Here is a 25850-nt window from a genome sequence, read left to right on the forward strand (position 1 = left end):
TCGCTGGTGCATCGCTAAATGGTGCAGTAGTGAAATTTACTCTCTAGGATTCGAGCACCGCATTGCTCGCCAAGTACCGAATCCTAACGAGTATACTCGCTCATCCCTAGTTCTAATGGTTTTGAAATGATAAAAAGGTATTGGACTACTCTGGCACCTTAAAAGAAGACAATAAAATTTGTCAAGTATGTTGATATCTGAACATTTACTATAAAGGGGGTTTTACACATAGTGATATCGCTATAACGTCACCGATTTTGTGACATTATAGCGATATCGCTATGTGTGATACTTACCTCCAACCGGTTCCCCCGCTGTCCATCGCTGATCACGCGAGAATGTCCGGCTCCATTTCTTGTCAGGCGCTTCCTGCTGGGCTTCCTTCTGGCGCCGACGAGCGACGCGTGGAGGCGGGTGGGAGGACGTCAGGATCGCTGTGTGTGAATGGTGAGTATCGTGCTCTGCGTCGCTGCTGCATCGCTGTGAGGTCTGCCTGTGTGACAGCTCACTAGCGATCATTTAGCGATGCACCAGCGATCCTGACCGGGACGGATCGCTGGTCGGATCGCTGGTGCATCGCTAAATGTAAAGGGGCCTTAAGAATGGACTCTGATATCTTGTGCTGTATTGGAAAATCTCTCCCTCCCTGCCACTGGCCTTTACTGAATTTTAACAAAAGGGCCAGTCACACTAAGAGATATCGCTAGCAATATCGCTATAACTAGTGACGTTATAGCGATATTGCTAGCGATATCTCTGTGTGTGATACTTACCTACGACCGGCTCCCCTGCTGGTTATCGCTGATCGCGCGAGAACGTTCAGGACTGTTTCTCGTCGTCAGCTTCCTGCGGCGCTTCCTGCTGTGAAGACGAGCGACGCATGGAGCCGGGCGGGAGGACGCAGGATCGCCTGGTGTGACAGGTAAGTAGCGACCTGACCGTGTCATATCGCTGGTCGGGATCGCTGGTACATCGCTAAGTGTGACAGGACCTTAATTCTCTGGGGTCTTGACATCTCTTATCACTAGTGAGCAGCCAGACAAGGGGCACACAATACAGTGCTCAGGGCCAGGCTTCTTTGGCCTGTCAAGAACATCAGGGTTAGGTTGGACAAAGAAGCTTTCTTTTCAGTAAGCAAACAATAAGAATGAATGGGACATTTTTAAGCTTAGTATAAAGTTTTAAATGGATGGTTTAATCCACATTATAAATATTTCATTAAGATATAATAAGGCTTTTTATATGAAATCTTCTGTTCTTTTCATTCACATTACTGTAGCAGGAGCATGTCAGGCATATATTAATGAAGAGATTGTGACCTTTTAATCATGTCTCCTGAGTACATAACAGTGGAGGTTTCTATTTTGATGCCACACTTGTATCCATAAGAATGAGACATAATAATGTAATAGGCATGAGCAGCAGATATAAAATAATGTCTGTAAAGCGCTGTGGAATTAATAGTGCTATATAAGTGAGTACAATAAATAAATTTAAAAATATTCTGGTAGAGCCTCCATCATGTTAGAAATTTGGAGCTAAATAAACTAATGGCAGCATTAGCATTTCTCAAAGTATAAACAACAAATGTGCAGGGTGCAGCAACTAGAGACTTTCAATGTGATACAAGGGCTCAAAAAAGCATAAGAAATGCCCATAAAGGGGACTGGAGGAAGTCAATGAAAAAAGTGTTGAAAAAGAGAGGGTGGAGTGAATAATGAATTGAAGAAAAAAAAGTTAAAAAAGTGTAGCCAGGAAATGGAGCAGGGAAGAAATTTAAAACATGATCAAGCAGATTGCTATGTAGAGAATTGTGATAGAAAGATGTGAATATTAGGAATTGTGAAAGGATACAGTCTTGGTCGAAAGTGTTGGCACCCTTGAAGTTGTCCCAGAAAATTATTGCAGAGAAAAAAAGTAAATTGGACATAATTCTACGAAAAAACCCTCAAATGGGCTGGACAAAATTGTTGGCAACCTTTCCAAAATTTGCAGTAAAGGATAGTCCAGATGGTGTGTAAGCAGCCCCAATCAAGTTCCAAAGAAATTCAAGCCGTCCTGCAGACTCAGGGTGCATCTGTGTCAGTGCAAACTATCTTACGACATTTGACTGAAATTAAACACTATTCCAAGAAACCATAGAAGACCCCACATCTGACACGGAGACATAAAAAAGCTAGACTGCAGTTTGCCAAAATGTATGTGAGTAAGCCAAAATCCTTCTGGAAAGCATCTTGTGGACAGATGAGACCAAGATAGAGCGTTTTGGTAAAGCACATCATTCTACTGTTTACCAAAAATGGAATGAGGCCCACAAAGAAATGAGCACAGTACGTAGAGTCAAATATGGAGGAGGTTTAAAGATGTTTGGGGCCGTTTGCTGCCTCTGACACTGTGTGCCTTAGCTATGTGCAAAGCCTCATGAAATCTGAAGATTATCAAAGAATTTTAGGTCAAAGTACAGTGCCCCGTGTTAGAAAGCTGGGTTTGCCTCCTAGGTCATGGCTATTCCAGCAGGACAATCACTCCAAACATAACTGATGGAAACAAAATGCTGGGGAGTCCTGAAGTGGCCAGAAATGAGTCTAGATCTAAATCCCATAGAACACCTATGGAGAGATCTTAAAATTGCTGTTGGGATAAAGCACACTTCAAATATGAGAGACCTGAAGAGACCTCAATTCCAATGGAGAGGTGTACGAAGCTTGTTGATGATTATATAAAGCTATTGATTGCAGTTATTTATTCCAAAGGGTATGCAACCAAATATTAAGTTGAAGGTGTCAACAATTTTGTCCGGCCCATTTTTAGAGTTTTGTGTGAAATAATGTCCAATTTGCTTTTTTTCCCCTCTTTTTTGTGTTATTCCAATACACACGAAGGAAATAAACATGTGAATAACAAAATTTGTAAGTGCAATAATTTTCTGGGAAAAATGCTTGATTTTCTGGAACAATTTCAGTGGTGCCAACACTTTTGGCCATGGCTGTATAATTTGAAGAAGTAGGGTAATTAGAAAAGGATGGAAAAAAGTGGTGGGGATGTTATCTAAATTGTCCCTTGACAATTGAATCTTGACACATTTTCTCTATACACTACTGTTTATTTACTCCTTTACAGTTTGATTTATCTCTTTGCCTTGATTTTATCCAACTTTTTTTTGCTGATTTTTTTGCTCTTAATCCTTATTCTCCTTCCACGGTTCTCATTGCAGTACTCCTGTCCACTCCTTTAGACACTGAAAGCAAATGCTGAATTTTATTTTCTATACTAACTATTCAAACTCTCTCTCCATTCCATTTTTATACTTTTAGAATTCCTAACATTCACATCTTTCTATTACACTTTTCTACATATCAATCTGCTCGATTACATTTTAACGTTCTTCCCTGCTCCCCTTTTTTCTTATTTTTTTTACTTCACTTTATAAACCACTCCACCCTCTGTGTTAACAGTTTTTCTCAATGACTTGCCCCGTCCCTTTACGATACAATACACTTTATTGATCCCGAGGGAAATTAGGGGCATTTCTTATGCTTTTTCGAGCCATTTTATACTATTTAAAGCCTTTAATTGCTGTACCTGCACACTTGGTTTTTATATTTTGAGAAAGATGCCGATCTGGTGCCAAAAAAGTTTCGGTATTATTAAAGACTGATTTGGAATCTGAAAGCTCTTCATTCCATCAGCACAGCCCACATAGCCATGCCAGTTTCCATTTTTGCCATCATTATGAAGGTGGCATCTTCTTATATTTTGCTTTGTTTTAGACCATTTTTCTTTATTTTTCACCAAATATAGATTCATTTTCAATAATATGAAATAAAGATTAACCCATTAAGCTGCAATACTGAATATTTAAGTTGTTGCAAGGGGGTCACAAGGCTCCCTTAGTAACCATCGGACCATCGCAATGAGAATTGTGGGTCCCAATGGTTACCATGGTACCCTGAAGTCATGTGATGTCCACAGGATATGGTGGCCTGTGAGATCCAGCAATAAGCCGAGTATCACAGGCACAGTCAGTGAGACACTGACAGCCTCATACACTGCTGTACAGGAGTACAGCAGTGTATGAAACAAGTCATCAAAATAAAAATTAGACATGTCCCACAGTGGGACTAAGTAAATATAAAAGCGAAAAGTAGTAATATAATATATGTAAAAAAGTAAATTAAAAAAACACAAAAAATGCACACATCACTAAAATCTGTTTAGCCACTCAAAACGCAGCGTTTGTGATAAAACAAAACTAAACAAAAAAAAGTACACATAATTGATATTGCCACATCTAGAATGGCCCGCTTTATAAAACTGGCATGTTATTTATTTCTTTTGGCCAACGCTGTAAAAAAAAAAATAAAAACATGCCAAAAATTTCACTTTTTCATTGTATTGACTCACAAAAAAGTGAATAAAAAGCAAACAAAAAGTCTAAAAATGGTATAAATGAAAATGCCAAACCGTTCCGCAAAAAAGAAGTCCTAATATGGTTCATTCGGCAAAAAAATAAAAAAGTTACAGCTCTCAGATTATGATGATGCAAAAACAAATTCATTTTTGTTAAATATAGTTTTTAGTCTGTAAAAAGTGCAAAAATATAAATCTGGTATCACTGTAATTGTACTGACCCAACAAACAAATCAGTGTTGTCACTTTTACCGCATGGTAAATGGTGCAAAAAACTAAAAACAATTACTGAATTGCTGGTTTTGTTCATTCTGTGTCTGAAAAATCTGAATAATAAGCGATGAAAAAATATTATGTACCTCAAAATGGTACCAAAAAAACTCTGCAACTTCTCCCACAAAACACAAGCCCTCATACTGCTCTGTTCACCAAAAAGTAAAAAAGTGACAGCTCTCAGAATAAGGCAGCAAAAAAAGCCTACTTTTCGTAAACATTTTACTGTGTGATAGCAGCAAAATCTATAAAAAAAAAAAAACTATATAAATCTCGTATCCATGGTATTAGGGCTTTCTAGTTACTTTGGTGTTCTTTCTGTGGTCTTCAGGATGTCATCTCTCTGCCTGCAGCTTCATGTCTCTAAGTTACCTATCTTTAGCTTTAAGTACCACTGGTACTTGGCTACAGTCTCCAGGACGTCTCCTGTCTACCTGCAGCCTTCAGTACCTCTTCTGCTAACGGAAAGATTTATGCTGGCTTTTTCATCTGTGATGCAGCAAGAAATGTACCATCACTTCATCTAATTACACACTATTTAATCAATAAATTTTGGAAGTGTTGTCATGTCATAACATGTTCTAATGAATTCAGTATTGTAGCTTATATAACTTCTTTTAACTGTTTGGTCTTATGCTGACTTTTTGCTTTAGACCAGCCAAGAAAATAATTAGACAAAAGTTTGCTTTCATCTGTTGACACCTTAGTGTTGAATATTTTTTCTTTCCCTTGGGGAATCTTTGATGAAAGCTTAAGGCAGAGCTTATGAGCTTAATAAGAATTTATTTTTTTCTACTGCCCTACAGCTTATATGAATCTCATCCTGGAAAAGTTCAGTTTTAATGCATCAGCATCATTCAGGCAATTCATCTTGATAGTAAATCATTTAGAGTAATTCACCGAGAATAAAATTTACAGTGTAAAACCTTAAAAACATTAAAGCAGATCATTTATGGCTGCGCTTTCTAGTCTTTAACTTTTTGTGATCCTGTAATCTGCCCAGGGCCGCTCCAAATTCCTCTCGGGTGTGGTAATAAAATCTAATCAGTGGCAGTTCCACCCCCATTCAATCTCCGCTGATCTGCCCATTAAGTAGCCGAATGACAGATAAACCTTTAGCACATACTGTACCCCAGGGAAATTACAGGAACTTTCATTTGTTTTTTTTCATGAGTATTGTATGTATAACACATCTTTGAAGTCTCCAAAAGTGACATTTTGGTCCAAATCTTGTTGGAAATGACTTGTGCAATGCTTCATTGATCTAGTTGATTTGTCATCCTCGCTGCTCGCCTATTTTCTGTTTCAGGTGAGAAGATTTGATGGAGCCGGCCCTTGGTAGATTGCAAAGATGCCTTAATAGTCATTTTTCATATATGTTCTTTTGATATTGTTCTTATTCTGTGCTTTATGGCAGTGTGTTGTTAAAAATATTTCCAAGGAAAAAAAAGCTAAGATCCTAAGCTCTGATCATTTAGTATGGCAATCAGAAACCACCCTTACATAGGATGAGCATGAATTACTTTTTCATTTATTTTTTCTCGTCCTTGTTCCAAGTGCCAACATTTATTACTTTTCCTTTTGACATGCCCATTTGCTGCAGGAGTTGTCATTTTGAATGCCACTTTTAATTTTCCCATACAGTGTAGTGGAAAACCAGAGAAAAAAATCCAAATGCAGAGAAATAAAAAAAAATTCAATTATACAATTTTTTTCTTTGTACGTTATGTGGTAAAAATGGCTGGGCAGCGCCATTTTCCGGGTCATTATGATTATGGAGATACTAAACTTGTCCAGTTTTTTATTATTTTAGTGGTGAAAAAAGAAATCGGAAATTTGAAAAAAAAATATTGTCACATTTTCTGAAAGTAATAACTTTTCATTTTTCCATCCATGGAGTTGTGGAGGGTTCCTTTTTTTTGCACCTTAAACTGATTGGTGATGGACACGGTTGACACTGTGTATGTATGTATGTATATATATATATATATATATATATATATATATATACCGTGTGTGTATATATATATATATATACTTATATATAAAATATATTTTCTTTTTAACTTTTTCATTTCTTATATTTTAAAAAGGCCAAAGATGGGTGATTTTAGATATTTAATTTTTTTACTTTTTTTATAACTTGATTGAAAAGTCAAGAATTAAAAAAGGTAATTGAGTGATGGGTGATTAGATCTCGGTCCCCTGCAAACACTAATTGGAAAAAATGCTTCCTGGGTAGTAGTGTAAAATATAGAGTTCATGGCTCCTAATTTAACCTCTAGCCCAAATAACCCTCATGGTCTTTTTATGCTATAAAAACATAATAGTGACTAGAATGATGAAAGGCCAAAGTATATTTAATTGAACAGCCGACCATAGGTTGACGGGCGTACAATTCAATCTTTTGGTTCAGTGTGATTGGAGCTACACTGTTAAGTGTAAAAATCCATTTGGATTCTACCCTAGACATTTGTTTGAGGTAGTCCAACACCCCTTCATTTTTATGGGACAATCTGAATGACACAAAAAACGGGTACCCTTTGCAAGATTGGCCATACACTTCATAGTAATAATATGACCATTATAGCTCTTATTGATGATGTTCTTTTAGACACTACACGTTTAGTGTGTTCTTATTGTTATTGTCCTAATAGGGACAATAACAATAAAAACGAAAAAGTCAGTTTATGTAAACACAAAAACTTTAGCACAAGTGCAGTCAGACCATATTCATACCTCCACATTAGTCAGGATTTTTTCAGGACACTTTCAAAAAGATCAAAAGAGTTAAGAGAAAAGGAAATTACTAACAAACAATTAGGTCACCCCCTCAAAAAAAAATTTACCCTTAGTTCCTATAAGTTATCCAAAGAGGAAGAATACCTCTTACAAGAAGAACTGAAATTTGCGCCTTCCACTAAAGTATACCCTTTTAATTGATGCATTGGTATGAAACAGTTTTGGTGTAACTTGGCTTTTAAAAAGTATTTTATGAAGTGGAATTCTATGCCCACAATTTTATTCAATGCATCCTATTGTGGACGATATTTTTATTCCAAGATGTATTGCTGAAAATTAACGTTTTTCATGGGAAAACCCCTTTAAGCGTTCTCCTCGAGTAAACACATTTTTCAGCAGTTCCTGCACAGTGATAAGTTTGGGAATTACTCTTATACAATCTACACTTTTTTGCAGAAAGAGAAAGCAATACTGAAAAATCCTATTTGTTTTCTAATGTTTTGTGTTTTCAGACTTTTTATTGCATACTCTTTTCATGGTTATGAGGTCAAACATTTTGCTTGGGTCGCTAAAAAAAAAGTCCAGAGGTTTACTGTACAGTAAACACATAGACTTAAGAAAACTAGCTCAGAGGAATTCATCTCAACAGTTAAAATCTTGAACCCTATTAAAGTGTCTTTACAACAACTTGTAGGAAAGCCAGATAGACTCGGGTTAAACCCTAGTGGTGCAAGTTCAGATTAGGTGCACCTTCATAGACACGGCTTAGAACCAGGCCGTGCGTTCACTGGTCAGTCATCTGGGGGACCTGCACAAAGATGGTTTTTCTGGAGCCAGAGCGAGACAAGCCAGAATCTCTGTGAGAGGAAACTGTACAGGCCATATACATCAAACTGCAAGAATCACGGGTTGCTATAGACAATAGGCATTTTGTGTGACCGAACTGGGACTAGCTCAGTCGTGACTGAGTAGCCAGTGAATGTGAGCTCTCAGAGCCTAAAGCAGTACCTGAATTGCTATGGGTGAGACACTGTGTCGGAAAAAAGGCTGTTTTTTTATTTAACGAACTGTGCATGTTTATGGAGTTCAATAATCCTCAACCTGCTTTGTCACAAGATTTCAGTGCTTTTGTGAACTCTAGTGCCAACCTGACAGTGTGAGTCTCTACAACCTTCATATGCATTTGTGCAGAACATCAACGCGTTCTGGTGCATGATGTGTATGAATAAAGGTAAGTAAGAGTGCCAAGTGCACCAGAAATGTGTGGTTGTTCTATCTTATGGACTATTAATGCATATCAAGAGGTTTTAATGATATATAAATAATGGTGAAGATTTTTACCATTTCTCTCCCCATATTTTTGATTAGCATCATCTTTGGTAATGACATTTATTCCATGCTCCGGAAGAACCAACAACGACAGTGAGCTGGCTATTTCCTCTATTTCCAATATATAGGAAAACTAGGCCAAAAAACAGATTTACAGACCAAACTGTCCTTTTTTGATTTATATTGTTACTCATGTAGATGTATTAAAATTAATATGGCATGTGTATTGAATTCTCAAATGGGACTGAAATGGATAAAGTGTGCCTCAGGCTGGCATTTATGTTAGGAGGCATGATTAGCCTATTGTGTGTGAAATATGTTAAAGGAAACTTGTCATGTTGTCTTTCAGTCCTGATCTATGATCAGTATGGTACAGAAAAGGATATCCTGGGCAGAATGATACATAGGTTTGTTGGAAAAGATTCAGTAAAACTTGTATGCATAGTCATACAGGGAATATATGATGTCACGGGTGACTGGATACTCCGCCTCCAGCAGGGCGAATTTCTATGACACCCGTGACCCTGGATACACCGCCTCCAGCAGGGTGAATTTAAACAATGAAACGTGCAGCCGGATACACCGCCTCCAGCAGGCGAATTTCGATAGTTACATGTGTATCTGGATACACCGCCTCCAGCAGGGTGAATTTACAGAGATAAGGGAAACACCAGGGAAACCGATACAATGGAGAGCCCTGCAATAGGGAACGGGAGCGTGGAGACCTCCTGCACTCCCCTGAGTCAGTGTCTCTACACTCCTGACGGTCCCTAGGCAGGTTCCGCACCTGGCGACGAGCAGGATACCTAAAAACCCTAGCTCGCCCTGCACCTATCCCTTTCTAATGAATTGGAAGGTGCAGAAACTAATCCCACCACTGCACTAAAACACACATAAGGAAAGTTACAAACAAGGAAAAACCACTTAGCTTTGCTCTGTTGCTATTGCTCCCAGCAACAGAGTCCAGCACCTGAGTGCAGCTTTCCTCCTGAATAGCTGCTACTTCACCAAAGCTTTGTCAGAGCTGCAAGGAACTCCTCACTGTTGCTCCCTCCACACCAGGACTCTGACTGAGCTGCAAGGAACTCTTCTCTAGCTCCTTCCTCCACCAAGGGTGGTTGGAAATGACCAATATCACCAACCTTACATTTTTTCTGCTGAGTCATGGGCCCAATGCAGACCTTTGCCCAAATGCTGCAGATGTTTACTGATTGTCATGATCCATGCTGGATCAGGACATATAAAAAGCACAGGTAACCTTTTTTTTTCCCTAAGCTGTGCTTAAGGTTGTTTTTTGCCCCCGGTGGCCATTAGGATTATTGCACTGTGGTGTCGTTTGCTCTAAGTTTGCCCCCGGTGGGCAGAAACTCTAGTTTCTTTAGTTAAGTGCACTTGGTTATTATGCAGGTGTGATTGCTGGCTCTGCTGTAAAAGAGTCACAGGTGTTGCAATCAGTGTTGGTGATAGTGTTCATTTAAACCATCCTTGGTAGAGGAAGGAGCTGGAGAGCAGCTCTGACAGAGCCTGGTGTGAAAGGAGTCATAGGGGATTTCCTTAGCTCTGACAGAGCTTGGTGGCAGCGATTCAGGAGGAGAGCTGCATGCTGGTGGTGGACTCTGTTGCCAGGAGCAAGTGCAACAGAGTAAATCTAAGTTGTGTTTCCCCGTTTGTGTTTTCTCCTTAGTGTGTATTAGTACAGCGGTGGGGCCAGTGCCTGCGCCACCCAGCTCCCTAGCAAGGGATAGGTGTAGGGTGTGCTAGGGCGACAGGTTCGTGATCGGCGCCCAGTGCGGAACCGTCATAGGGAACGTTAGGAGCAGTAGGGACACTGACTTAGGGAAGTGCAGGAGGTCTCCACGTCCCCTTCCCCTATCTCAGGGCCCACCGTTGTAACTGTTTCCCTACCTCTTGTCTTGTTGTTTTAGTTACCGGCCTGCGAGCCGTGTCACACAGGACAGTATCACGTGCCGCGTCCTATTTTAGTTACCGGCCTGCGAGTGATGTCACACAGGATGGGTCGACGTGACACTGATGAGATTAGGGGACTGCTGCACGGTGAGTTGGTGCAGCAACTGCAGCTGTTGGTGAGCTTTGGGGGCTTGGTTCAGGAATAGGCTCAGCCAGAACCCAATATATCCCTGCCTGACAGGTTTTCTGGAGGGAGAGATCAATTCTTGGTTTTTCAGCAGGCCTGCAAATTATATTTCAGGCTGCACCCTCGTTCATCAGGGAGTGAAGAGCAACAGGTGGGAATCATTATGTCCCTTCTTAAGGGGGATCCCCAGTCCTGGGCCTTCTCCCTGCCGGACGATTCACCATCATTAGAGTCCATAGACAAATTTTTTGCAGCTTTGGCGCTAGTGTTTGGGGATCCTGATGGTGTCTCCCTGGTGGAATCCCGACCCCGTAGGTGTAAACAGGGAGCCTGGGTTGCTGAGGAGTACTGCTCAGAGTTTAGGAGGTGGGCCACTGACACTCAGTGGAATGACCCTGCACTTAGGAGTCAATTTGTGCTTAGGAGTCAGTTTTTGCAGGGTCTGTCTCCAAAGTTGCAGGATACTCTGGTGGAGTCTGCCGCCCCCAGGTCGCCGGAGGCCGCCATGTCCCTTGCCATCCGGGTGGATAGACGCCTTAGGGAGAGAAACACAAAATGTGCCCCCTGTTGTCCTCGCTAGGGAGGAGGACCCACCAGTGTGGACGGAGGAACCCAGGCAGCCCTGTGTCGTTGGTACAAAAAAGGGGTTGGTGATAATGTGATGTCACGGGTGACTGGATACTCCGCCTCCAGCAGGGTGAATTTCTATGACACCCGTGACCCTGGATACACCGCCTCCAGCAGGGCGAATTTAAACAATGAAACAAGCAGCCGGATACACCGCCTCCAGCAGGCGAATTTCAATAGTTACACGTGTATCTGGATACACCACCTCCAGCAAGGCGAATTTACAGAGATAAGGGAAACGGATACAATGGAGGGCCCTGCAATAGGGAACGAGGGCGTGGAGACCACCTGCACTCCCCTGAGTCAGTGTCTCTACACTCCTGATGGTCCCTAGGCAGGTTCCGCACCTGGCGAAGAGCAGGATACCTAAAAACCCTAGCTCGCCCTGCACCTATCCCTTTCTAATGAATTGGACGGTGCAGAAACTAATCCCACCACTGCACTAAAACACACATAAGGAAAGTTACAAACAGGGAAAAACCACTTAGCTTTGTTCTGTTGCTATTGCTCCCAGCAACAGAGTCCAGCACCTGAGTGCAGCTTTCCTCCTGAATAGCAGCTACTTCACCAAAGCTTTGTCAGAGCTGCTAGGAACTCATCACTGTTGCTCCTTCCACACCAGGACTCTGACTGAGCTGCAAGGAACTCTTCTCTAGCTCCTTCCTCCCTGTTGCTTCTTCCACACCAGGACTCTGACTGAGCTGCAAGGAACTCTTCTCTAGCTCCTTCCTCCACCAAGGATGGTTGGAAAAGACCAATATCACAAACAGTGAATGAGACCACCTGACTCTCCTTTATAGGCAAGAGCCAGAGCCATCATACCTGCTAGTGATTCCCGTGTAATAATACTAGCCACTACTGGGGCAAAGCTAGAACTAAAGACACCACTGTGTAATGACCCTAATGGCCACCGGGGGCAAAACTAACTTTAAACAAACAGCTTAAAGGACAAAAAAAAGGTTACATGTGCTTTTATCTGTCACAATCCAGCATGGATCGTGACAGAATATTGTTGATCACTGGATAGGACCGCCCCCTGGACTCATGTACTAAAACACCAAGGACTTCAATTAATCAATTACAAGTTCCTCTGAAATTTTCCCACAGTATTGTGCATCAGTTTCTTCTGCCTGCAGATCAGATGCTATTTTCAACATGATGGGTTCCCTTTAAAGTGTATCTGCAAATTCAGGTGCCTTTTAAAGGTAAGCTGTGCTATGTGTGTAAATGAGAAATAGCAGTATTTCTGGCCATCATTTGACTTGTATCCTGCATTGTTTAGCAGTTTTCCCCTCTGCATTGGGGGCTTCAGATTTTTTTTTTTAGTTTTTGTATTTAATTTTTACAGTTGCAGACTAATTTTGCAAATCATATTAATCAATTAGTTTCTACACAAATAATGTCATAAATTTTAATAAAACCAGTTCACTTCACAGTTCTCACTTCACAGAAGTGTCCTTAACTTGAAAATAACTTACACGATTATTAAATAATTGATGCTCAGAAATGAAGATGAGTTCAAATACCAAATAATGTACTTATCTTCCAGGGTCTTAAGGGATTTTACTTTTTATGAAAAACATGCAGTTTATTCCTCACTAAAATGATTTAGGCTATGTGCCCATGCTAGCGTTTTTAAACGCTCAGGAAACTGATCCCCTTCCCAGAAAATGCGCGTCTTTTTTCCGCGCGATTCTTGCGCGTTTTGTGCAAAAAAGCTGTGCGTTTTTGACACGTTTTTTGACACACGTTTTCTGGGAACATTGGGGAAGGCTAAAAATGCTCAGCAATGCGGAAATTAATGAGCATGCATTGGCACAAAAAGACAAAAAAGCATGCAAATTAATTTGAAGCATCTTTTAAGCGTTTCTGCAGCGTCTGAGCCGGCACAAACGATACGGAACCGCTTAAAAAAACGCAACGTGGGCACACAGCCTAAGAAGCAAACGGTAGGTGTAAATAAACCTCTGGAAAACTCATTATATGGGTTGCGATTGTAAGATAATTGGGCATTTAAGGATAAAGGAAAAGATTCACAGAGATGTGTACAAAGTTTTTAAAGCTTTGTATTTATGTGCCAAATTCCTTTGAGTTTTGGTTTTTATACTTTGAGAAAGGTGACGTTCCAGCACAGAAACACGTTGCTAATAATATAAACCGATTTAGAATCCCAATGCACTTCATTCCCGCATTGCAGCTCGCCTAAACATGCTAGTTTCCATTTTATGAAAACCCCTCATTGTGTCTTCTTGGAGAGAAAATCCTCGAAATACAGTGTCCAATGATGGAGACAGCAATTTATTTTCTGTTGCATTCTTATAGAATGCAGCAGTGTGGCTTTGTTCTAAAATGTAGGCTTAAAGCAGAGGCCTTATAGAAGCCAACAGGCTCTGTAATATGGCTCTCACTCTACATATAGCTGCTCCCTAATGTGCAAATTGTACATATTCTATCAATAAATGTTTAGATTTGTGAATTTGTAGTCTTCCTCAATGAATCATCACATTACTGTGCACAGATAGTGCGGGACGGGGTGATCTGTCACATTCTTACTGCTGTTTGTCTTACACTAACAATCATATTATGTTCAGAATCACTTAGGTCATCTATTTTCTCTAGTCATACCCATATACTCACTGCTTTTCAACTCAAAATTGTTCTACGTGTTCACATCGTAAATCACATAGGATAGAATATATAGGATCCATATTTATTCTATATGTAACATATAGTTAACTGTTTGTATAAATCATTCCATGAGGCTTAATATTTCCAAACGAGTTTAGCTAATTAAATTTGAAGTAAATTGCTTTTACTTTAATAAACAGGATAACTTAATAAATGTAAATGACCCAGCAAATTTAAATTCTTTGAGTGTTACAAGAATACTTATGGATGCAACAGAATTTTAATTAGCCTGCCATTTTTACGACTTTCAAGCTGATAATGTGGTTGTTTATGATATATGATCAAGAAAGCTCTTTATTTTGTCATCATTCATTTAGCACAGCAGCATTACAAGATTTTGTCTTAGTAGATGCTAAAACATTTTTAATGGAAAGAAATGTGTTCAAAATGAAGCACTGCAGTAGAATCTGTAAGAATGAATGTACCAAACGATACATGTTCGAGATACAAATACAATTTAATGTTTCTTCTTTATACCCAAATGTTGCATCTCAAAGGATGGGTCTGGATGTTAAATAGTGAAAACTGCAGGGTTCATCTCGAAGTAACAGCAAGGTGGGCTGAGCAAAGTCTTAGACCCCAATTCAGTTTCTAGCTTTCTGAAGTAATTTGCGCTTAATTACTTTCTTTAATTTGTGCACCTTATTCTCCATATATTTTGTACAACTTTTTAAGTTGCCTTTTTTTTATATTCCTCAACAACTTTGTCTATCCAGATGTTTTGGACAGATTCATGAAATGCAACTGTCACAGGTTTACTGCGACAGAGAGGAGCCAGCAGACAGCAGCATCTGATTTCCCACCCTTCTGCATTGATTAGAAGCACCTCAACTTCATATTAAACGGTGCAGATTTCTGCTAGCAATGTAGGGGTTAAACTGTTCAATTGAGAGTTTTCCAGCAGTCTCGGCTGTTCAGTATTAGCCACTCCCCTCTCCTATAAATTCTGGCCCCTGGCTATCAGGGATGTCAATGTTAGTTTCTTGCTGCCTGGCTCCGGACCTGGAGTATATATCCCTGTACATATTCCCTTTTAAGTCTGGTTTGTGTAATTACATACACTACTACTTCCCACTTCCTTGGGTGGGGGAGGGAACAGATTAAGGGCAGATTCAGGAGCTCAGCAAGGTAAGTAGCATCGTCATCATTAGAAGTAATCCAGGGAGCAGGGATAGCTAGGGTGCACCTAGCGCCAGGGAAAGGGAAGGAGCCTCAGCCTCCGGGATATCCGACAATAGAGTTGTGACAGTGACTTTCATCAAATGCCAACTTTTTTTTTAGTGCATCTCACTTCATTGTTCTCTCTTGATCAAGATTTCTAGAGGAACTTTCAATTTTGCACATTTTGAAACCAGTGGTGGATACAGACATGGAACAATATATGGGCCTTTGTTTGTGTCTATGACAGGACCTGTTTACTAATTTGTAGGTCGAAGTGGGCCCTTTTACCTCTGTTTTGTTTGGTGCATCAATGAAATTATAGCCCCTGTTTGCAACTTTTAAAATGATTTATGATTTTTCAATGCTTAATCTGTTTCCGCCATCAGGCGTAATAGTACGCTGATGTCAGGCTCCGGTGCTGAACCTGCAGCTTTTTGAGCACATGTCAGCTGTTCAGTACAGCTGACATGTGCCTGCAACAGCCGCGAGTGGAATCACAATCCACCCTCAGCTGTTAACCTGTTAAATGCTGCTGTTTATCTCTTAAATCCTGCCCATTGGTGTCCTGCGATCACGTGACAGGGTCACCGATTAGCATGACAACCAGAAGTTTTCAGCAGACCTCTATGGTTGTCATAGCCAAATTGCTATGAGCGCTGCCTGATGGTCGGTGCTTATAGCAAATGAGCATTTCTGCTACATACAGGTGATCTGATCATCACCTGTATGTAGCAGAGCCAATCGGACAACTGCTATTGAAGCATGCAAAAAGTAAAAAATGTTTTTAAAAATATTAAAAAAATAAAAAATATATAATAGTTCAAATCACCCCCCTTTCGCCCCATTCAGAATAAAACAATAAAAAAATAAACATACGCATATTTGGAATCGCCGCGTTCAGGATTGCCCCATCAATATAAAAAAGAATTAACCTGATCTTTAAACGGCGTAACAAGAAAAAGTCAAAACGCCAGAATTACTTTTTTTTGGTCGCTGCAACATTGAATTAAAATGCAATAATGGGTGATCAAAAGATCGTATCTGCCCCAAAATGTTGTAATTAAAAACATCAGCTCAGCGCGCAAAAAAAAAAGACCTAATCCAACGCAAGATCACGAAAAATGGAGACGCTACGGATATCGAAAAATGTCACTTTTTTTTAAATCTTTGGAATTTTTTTCACCACTTAACTAAAAAAGAACTTAGACATGTTTGGTGTCTATGAACTCGTAATGACCTGGAGAGTCATAATAGCAGGTCAGTTTTAGCATTTAGTAAACATGGTAAAAGGAAAAAAAGCAATTTTACTGCACTTAGAAATTTTTCCGTTTTTCAGTACAAAATATGTTAAAACCGATGGTGTCGTTCAAAAGTATAACTCATTCTGCAATAAACAAGCCCTCACATGACCATTTTGACCAAAAAATAAAAAAGTTATGGCTCTGGGAAGAAGGGGAGCATAAAATGAAAATGCAAACACAAAAAAAGGCTGGTTGTTAAGGGGTTAAGAGTTGGTAAAATTGGTTAAGGAAAAAAAAGCATTTTGATAGTACACCAAATTCATGACCCACAATGTGCCGTTTTGGCACCTGCACACAAAAAAAGAGAATTCAATCAATTTCAAAAGTTAAGTCTGTCTCTTAATTTCTACTTTTAGCTAAACATGGCCTCAGAGCAGTTACCATTCCCTTTATACCTAATATGAAGAGAAGGTGGAAAAAGGTTAAGGCATAAATCCCAATCAAACTTAAAATGTCATATTTTGTTGAATATGAATGTTTATGATAAATGTGAACTTGATACATAATATAATGATTTTATTATTTTTGTTTTTCAGCACAAAGGTGAATCGGAGAACCATGCTGTTGCTACAGAGAAAGTAGCCCAGATGACCTTTGAGATTCCCCTGAATGACTCGGGATCAGCTGGATTAGGAGTTAGCCTAAAAGGGAACAAGTCCAGAGACACCAGCACTGATTTGGGGATCTTCATTAAATCTGTCATACATGGAGGAGCTGCATTTAAGGTATGGAATATTAAGATGAGCATTACAAAAAATTCCAAGGGCCTTGCTATGTATGTAATTTGGCTTTTGTTACACTGCTGGATTTGTTTGTGCTTTGTTTGTCCGTTCTGTTGATCCTGGAAGCAATTCCTCACTGATCGACTGTCGGTCATTCTGGTGCTGTTAAGTCCTCCTCCAGTCTCTACTTCCTGCTGCAGCAATGACGTCCTCTCACTGGGAAATGATGTCACTGCAACCTGTCGCTGGCTGTAGCGGACTACTGATACAGCTTGTGATTGGCTGCATCAGTCACATGAGCCTGTTATGGGACATCGACTGTGCAGCAGATAGCAAAGGAATGATCAGAAATGGGAGATGAACATCGAGGTGAGTATTGCATCTGTTTTAATCCATTGTCAGCATTTTTAATATATTATTTACTTTCTGAACAAACTCTTTACATTTAGTATTCAATCACTGATCTTTAGAACCATGGCTCAGTTAAATGATTCCATACTGTACGTCTATTGTTTTTTTCTAGCAATGTATACTTTCTTATTCTGACCAGATATTAGGGAAACAATAGTAATTGTCTAAGTTACAAATGTAAAGCTGGGATCTTATCACAAACTTTGTTCTTTGTAAACTATGGAGATGTTTGACATAAAAATATCATTATTGTTATTTTAGGGTTATCTTTGAGTTGAAAAAAGTTGCACTATATTTCAAGTTGTAATTTCACTTCTTTCATTAATTTTCAGACCCTGTGATGTATAGTTTGCAACTTCATTTTCGGTTCAGATTTTTCCCATGTTTTTTAAATCTTTATTTAAACATATTGCAAATTGAAATTACAGCACAGTGATGAGTCTTAGAGTACAATGTAGATTTTGTCACAAAAGTCACAACAAGCCTTTGAATACATACAACAACTAATAAACAAACAATAAAACAAAACAGTGAAATACCTAGAGTTCCCATATGGTTTTGTTCTTCCCAGGTACAGCTTCCTTCCTGTACTAGTTTCTCCTTTCACCACCAACCAGGGGTCTTTTTTTCTTTGCGCTGGCAGTATACTTTGATATAAAGCAGTTTGCATGATCTTCCCTCATGGAAAAAATAGATGTTTTCTTTCCTTTCCACACTCTGATTTGCAATCTAGAAATTGCTCCAAGCCCTTTAAACAGGCTGCCAGCCACCTGATGAACAAGAAAAACAATCATCCATCAGGTGGAATAATCCTTTTATGCAGCATAAAAAGTTATCCTTCTCGGCGGTTCATCAAGTTGTGTAAACATGACTTGCACAGCCGAGAGCTATCACCTCCTAGCAGAGGCGTAGCTAGGGTTTTGGTTCAGGGGGCGAAACTTCTCAGTGGGCCCCCTAACCAAGTAACCTTGATTACAACTGGGTGACGCACCATAATAGTGGAGGAGAACCTCAGCAGATGACCGCACTGTTGCTGAAAATAATCTCTATATAAAGACCAATATTAATATTACCACCATATGGTCAGTGGAAGATACCAGTCCTACACAACATATAAGAGATCACAGCACAGTTATTGATAGTGACTTACAGCTAACGCTCTTTCTGATGGAATCATTCACTTTTCCCGTCTTTTCCATCTGGCCCAGACCGACATGACAACTTCTCCAGCCAGGACTCGGCTGTAGAGATTACAAAAAAAAGACACATTTCACGTCTCATATTTTAAACACTGTCCCCAATGGGACTGTTCCCAACCTGCCCAAACTCCTCATCCTGCTGATACCTCAATGCTGAGATGCTGCTGCCATATGTTTCCCTATTGCTGCACCTACTGTGTGGTCCTCTGTGCCCTCTAGATGGTAATAAAAATTTCTAGAATATAGTAATGCCGGGTGCAAGTGCCCTAGAAAACAGTGCTCACATTGTCCGCTAGAAAGTAATAATGACCCGTGTGCCCTTTGACAGTCACAGTAACCTGAGTTCCCCTATAACAATAAGTGCCCACTTTACATTTACTAATGTCCCGAGTCTCCCCTTGTACAGCTCCCCTATACACAGTATGATGCTTTCTCATACACAGTATAATGCCCCCTCACTGTATATATACTGAACCCTTAGTAATCCCCAAACTGTTTGATTGTTCCATCACTAATCTCCACACTGTATGATGGCCCCCTAGATAGCCTCCATATAGCATAATACACCAGATAGTTCTCAATATAGTCCTCAATATAGTATAATGTACTCCCCATAGGCTTCCAAATAGTATCATGCACTCACCATAGGCTTCCCTACAGTATCTTGCACTAACCATAGGCAGACTTTATATAGTATAATGTACCCCCCATAGGCAGACTCTATAGTATAATGCACTTCCCACAGGCAGCCTGTATGGTATAATGCATCCCTTCTAATAATGCATCTCCATAGTCAGACTCTATAGTATAATGCAGCCTCTAATATAATACACCCCCATAGGCAGACTCTATATTATAATGCAGCCCTTAATATATTGCACCCCCATAGGTAGCCTCTATAGTATAATGCATCCCCTAATATAATGCATTCCCATAAGCAGCCTCGTTAGTATAATGCATCCCTTAATATAATGCACCCCCATGGGCAGACTCTATATTATAATGCAGTCTTTAATATAATGCACCTCCATGGGCAGACTCTATATTATAATGCAGTCTTTAATATAATGCACCCCCATAGGCAGACTCTATAGCATAATGCAGCCCTTAATATAATACATTCCCATAGCCAGCCTCTATAGCAGTATTTCCCAAACTCCAGTCCTCGCGACCCCCACGGGTCATGTTTTCAGGATTTCCATAGTATTGCACAGATGGTGGATGTATCATCAAGGCATCAGGAATTCTCTCACCTGTGCAATACTATGGAAATCCTGAAAACATGACCCGTGGGGGCTGTGAGGACTGAAATTTGGGAAACACTGATCAATAGTATAATGCAGCCCTTAATATAATGCACCCCGATAGGCAACCTCTATAGTATAATGCAGCCCTTAATATAATGCAAACATTGCCCAGCTTATAAGATTCCCTACAGCAGCTGGTGGTCTCTAATAGGAGAAACAATACCTTTTAAGAGCTTTTCTTAGATATAGTCACAGATTCCACCCAACAGTTTTAGCTTAAAGGGGTTGTCCGGGCTTTTCACATAATCTCAGTACATATCTGGAATTATGACAATAAGTAATTTACTTTCTGTCACTAGTTTGCACGGTTTTCTAGATATTCTGAACAGAACGTCCAAGGGGGGGGGTGTTATGGCATTGAAATGAGAACTAGTCGTAACCTCCTACTCGACTCTAAACATGCCCTCTATAGCAACAACCCCACCCTCCATAGCTACAGGCCCTCCCCGTCCACATGAAGCAGCCCTCATCACACAGTAACAAATTCTTCCCCTCCAGCAGCCTCATTGCAGAGAGCAGAGAGCTTCTCCTCCCCCAGACACACGCTGAACAGTGATCTATGCAAAGTGAAACTAGTGAGGAGGGAAAATCGTCCTGTATTCTGGGCCACTCCATGATTACAATACATAACTCATTATCAGTAATTCCTTCCCTCACTGTCCCAGGCTGCTGGCAGCAGTGAGAAAAGGCTGTGTGATGGCCAGTGATGGGGGTCTGCAGCTTCTAATCTGCACAGGGGATGGCAGTCACTGATGTAATCTGTTGTGTGACAAAGCCTCTGCTGTGTGAACGAGACAGCTCTGTGTCACTGATGTCTAAACACAGCAGCAGATTTCGTGCAGTGTATGTGCGAAGCTCCACCAAACTCCCAGCAAGCTCCAGTGACCAGCACCACCCACTGCCCACTCATTGGCTGGCAGTAAACTGCACCAGCACTCATCTTTATCATTATTCCAGCATTGGAAAGAACACAGCAGTGATCCTGTATTTGTGAAAGCAGCACAATACATACATACACCCCCCAACACTTCACACTGTTACAGCTGCTGATTGGACAGGCTGTTCCCATCAGTATTTGTGTCATTAGAGACACAGTGCTCGCACATACACTGCACCAAATCTGCTGCTGTGTGAAGACATCCGTGCTTCCGTGCGACCCCCCACAGCAGCGCGATGTGCAGCGCCGCTGCGGGGGTCGCCTTCCCTGCAGGTCCCTGGATCCAATATGGCGACAGGCCTGCAGGGAGCTGGCTTCCTCACTGCCCACAGAGCGCAGGCATGAGGAAGCCTGCAGCAGTGCCTGTGACAGATCGCTGATCTGTCACAGCGATCTGTGATGTGACAGATCAGCGATCTGTCACAGGACAGTGATGTCCCCCCTGGGACATTATAATAAAGTTAAAAAAAAAAGTGTAAAAATAATTTTAAAAAATCTCTAAATAAATTAAAAAATATTCCCTAATAAATTCATTTTTTGAAAATAAAAAAACAAAAAAACAATAAAAGTAAACATTTGGTATAGCCGCGTCCATAATGACCCACCCTATAAAACTGTATCATTAGTTAACCCCTTTAGCAAACCCCTTAAAAATAAAAATAAAAAACAAAGCAAAAAATAATGATTTATTATCATAACGCGGAACAAAAAGTGCAATAACGCGCGATCAAAAAGACGCATATAAATATCCATGGCACCGCTGAAAACGTCATCTTGTCCCGCAAAAAACGAGATGCCACACATCATCATCAGCAAAAAAGTAAAAAAGTTATAGCTCGCAGAATAAAGCGATGCAAAAATAATTATTTTTATATAAAATAGTTTTCATTGCATAAAACCGCCAAAACATAAAAAATGACATAAATGAGGTATCGCTGTAACCGTACTGACCCGAAGAATAAAACCGCTTTATCAATTTTACCGCACGCGGAACGGTGTAAATGCATCCCCCAAAAGAAATTCTTGATACGCTGGTTTTTGTTCATTCTGCGTCCCAAAAATCTGAATAAAAAGCGAAAAGCGATCAAAAAATGTCACATGCCCGAAAATGGTACCAATAAAAACGTCAACTCGTCCTGCAAGAAATAAGACCTCACATGAATCTGTGGGTCAAAATATGAAAAAATTATAGCTCTCAAAATGTGGTGATGCATAAACTATTTTTACAATAAAAGGCATCTTTTAGCATATGACAGCTGCCAAAAATAAAAACCCGCCATATTTTGCTCTTCTTTTTGGTGACCAGCAGCCTGTTTAGCATGATTATCATGAAATGAGCCTTCCTAGAAAAACTGTTATCGATAATCATGCAGTATAAATTCACCTTATAAGTTACATAATTGTGAGAGTTGTCATAGCCAGTCCGCAGTAATCACTGCCTTGTGCTCCTGTTGTATTTCTCATCATGGATATTTGTCCTTTTACATCAAATTTCTATATATCTCAGCAGATTCGGATATTTTGTTTTTTAACATTTGCATTCTGTTTATGTTAATGTTTTTCATCTGCCATCAACCTGCTGAGTCAGCTAATCTCTGCCATTAAACTACACAACAGCAAATTTACAGTCTATGTTAAACAGACAGCCACAGCATCAATCAAATGCGATTTCTTGTCAATGCATTATACTTAGCCTATGTTCCTTACTGTAAGAGAAATAGAGAAGTATAGTTTAAATTAAGGACAGTGGCAAGAAAGTTTAGTTAACCCCTTTGTAACCATGTAATGTAAATATACGTCATAAGGGCAGAGGGGAACGGATCGGATCTCTGTACTATTATAACGTACTGTCCTTTATTTATATGAAACAGATATATATATATAAACCACACATTGCGTTTCAATGAACGAAAGGTTGAAAGTCGTTACTGATTAAAAATTATGTAATTCATTGAAAAAATGTGTCAATGTTGTAAAACCAAAATCATCCACCAATTAAAGGCTGCAAAATCAAAGGAAGAAATAAAATCACAGGCAAATTCAATATGTGTGACTTTCATTAGAGTATCTCATAAGGCGATTCAGTGGTGTGTATGGCTCTCATGTTCCTGCATGCACTCCTAAAAATGTTTGAGCATACAATTGAACATCCAGCCTTGATGGACCTCTTCCTAGATAAGACTGAGTCAGCATCTTGCTTCTCATAATTATTATCACCAATAGGGCTAGATATATTTCACAGCTTGTATTCTCAATCCTTCTCCTTTGGGAAGCAAGCCTGGGTGATGAAGGAGCTGAATGAGAGTACTGGGCAGCCCAGCCAGAGGGGTTGAGTCAGCTATTGAGTCTGCAAGGAGTGCTGGCATGGATTGGTGGAGTTCAACGTTGGTGTCTGCAGGAAGTGCTGGCATGGCATGGTGGAGTCGCAGTTTATGGTGTCAGCAGGAAGTGCTTGCATGGCTTGGTGGAGTGGCGACTATGGTGAGAGTTGCACTCAGCATGCTGGACTTGGTTGCTGAAAGCTGGACTCAAGCATGCTTGACTTCTTGGCAGAAAAGTTGGACTCGAGCATGCTGGACTTTTTGGCAGAAGCTGGACTAATCTTTGGGACTGTTTACTGGGCAGCTGCAACTGGTTGTGGACTCTGCTCCAAGGCTGCACTAGGGTGATGGATCAGGTTATGGTGATGGATCCGGTTGGAGGAGAAGATGCACGCAGGTGGTGGGCTCTGTTGCTAGGAGCGTATGCAACAGAGCAAAGCTAAGTGGTGTTCCCCCTGTATTGTCATTTTCCCTTGTGTGTGTTTAGTGCAGTGGTGGGATTAGTTTCCGCACTGACCAATTCCCTAGTGAGGGTTTAGGTGCAGGGTGAGTCAGGGTTTGAGGTACGCGTGCGTCGCCCGGTGCGGAACCGGCATAGGGAATGTTAGGAGTGCAGGGACACTGGATCAGGGGAGTACTGGAGGTCCCCATGTCCCTGTTCCCTATCGCAGGGCCCGCCAATGTTATTGTTACCCAGGTTTCCCCTTTATTATTTAAATTCGCCTTACTGGAGGCAGGGTTTCCAGACTACTGTATATATAACGTGTATTACCTAAATTCGTCAGTTGGAGGCGGTGTATCCAGCTGCACGTTTTATTATTTAAATTCGCCCTACTGGAGGCGGTGTATCCAGGGTCACACGTGTCATGGGTTCGCCTTGCGGTACTCGCTGCGTTCAGACACACGTGACCGTGACAGTAGGTGTAAAAGGGAACACAGAGGACGTGGGTTAGAGGAAGAACCCCGCCTAGAAGTTCTAAGCGCAAGGACGGGGCCCGGTCCCCGAGGTTGTAAGGACACTAATGGTTCTGCAGCAGACACCGGTGGAGTAGTGGGCTGTAAATGCACTACTCCCATCTAAGACTTGAGGGTACAACAGCAACATGGATAGAGAGCCGGGACTCCTGAGTCCCGAAGCAGGCTACAGCTGTCTGCTATGCAAGTAGAGTTCTTCGGAACATGTGTCAGGAGGAACTCCAGTGTAACACAGTACTAGGAGATCTTCACACTTAAAGGTGCTATAGAGGAGACGTTCAGGAAAGGCACATAAGTTGGCGGAGTGTGGAAGGGAGCATTCCATCTTGCCTGGAGGTTGACTGAGTCCCTGACCCGGAGGACATGGCACAGAAGCGGACACTACAGACTGTGAGTAAATCTTTGGAACTACATGCCCTGGTGTCCTCCATTCCTTCCTGCGTCCGTCCGCCTGGCACTGCTACATGCCCTGCGCCAAACACTGCACCTTCTAAGTGTCTCCACATCTACACTGCCCTGGGACAACAGCCCTGCCTGTGGAGGGCTATAACATCATTGCTGCACCACACCATCTGTCCCAGTGGATCCATCTGCAGCGTCGTCTTAACACCTCCCTTGCCGAACACCACAGGTGGCGTCACGAACTATTCATTTAACTACATTCCACCATTCACATCTTCCTATTACTTGGGCGCCCAGGGCCACGGTCCGGGTCACCGCCGCTGTGACACGTCCCACCGATACCGGCCCGGTACCGAGTACCCCACAGCCCTGGTAGAGCGACCCATCAGAATCTCCTCAACCAAGTTGCCAGTCAAAGCAAAATGGCAGAGTTTAATTCTATAATGGATTGTCTTTGGTGGGAAACCATAAAATCATCATATTAATTTCCTTGGCAGCAAATAATGAAGTGATTCTACTTATACATCTGAGTTACTTTACGCCTTCCAGACTATATAGAATGGTCAGGATGCCACACTATTGCTGTTGTAGGTGTCATACTCACCGTGTTAGGCTGCGTTCCCACCATGAGCTCCCACCATGAGCTTTTGGTGGGTTTTTGATGTTGCCGAATCTCTGCACCTTATTATTTAAATTTGGTTACTTGAGTTTTTATTGTGTTTTTGTGTGCTTTTTTAACATGCATTTTTAGCTTGTTTTTGACACTTCAGATTGTGTCTGTTTTTGGTGAGTCATGCTTTAAATAAAGCTGATTTGTTTTGCTACTTCCTGTTTATTGCTTTGAGAAAACTTTATTGACTGACTTTGGTGTGGATTACATGCATTTTTGATGTGTTTCATCTGTGGTAACACACTTAAACCGCATAGCGTCAAAATCGCATGAAAAGCTC

General features: G+C 40.9%; 1 protein-coding gene across 6 annotated transcripts in view; it reads left to right on the plus strand.

Annotated features, from left to right (window-relative positions):
* PARD3B (par-3 family cell polarity regulator beta) overlaps positions 1–25850 on the plus strand; it is a 1359033-nt gene that overhangs the window by 722674 nt on the left and 610509 nt on the right. For all 6 annotated transcript variants that reach the window (XM_073541872.1, XM_073541870.1, XM_073541869.1 and 3 more), the window contains one exon: positions 17163–17351. In XM_073541872.1, coding sequence (XP_073397973.1) covers positions 17163–17351 — 189 coding nt within the window. The remainder of the gene's footprint in view (positions 1–17162; positions 17352–25850) is intronic.

This window comes from Dendrobates tinctorius, unplaced genomic scaffold, assembly GCF_039654945.1.
Source record: "Dendrobates tinctorius isolate UK_male_01 unplaced genomic scaffold, ASM3965494v1 ptg000125l, whole genome shotgun sequence".
Lineage (NCBI taxonomy): Eukaryota > Metazoa > Chordata > Amphibia > Anura > Dendrobatidae > Dendrobates > Dendrobates tinctorius.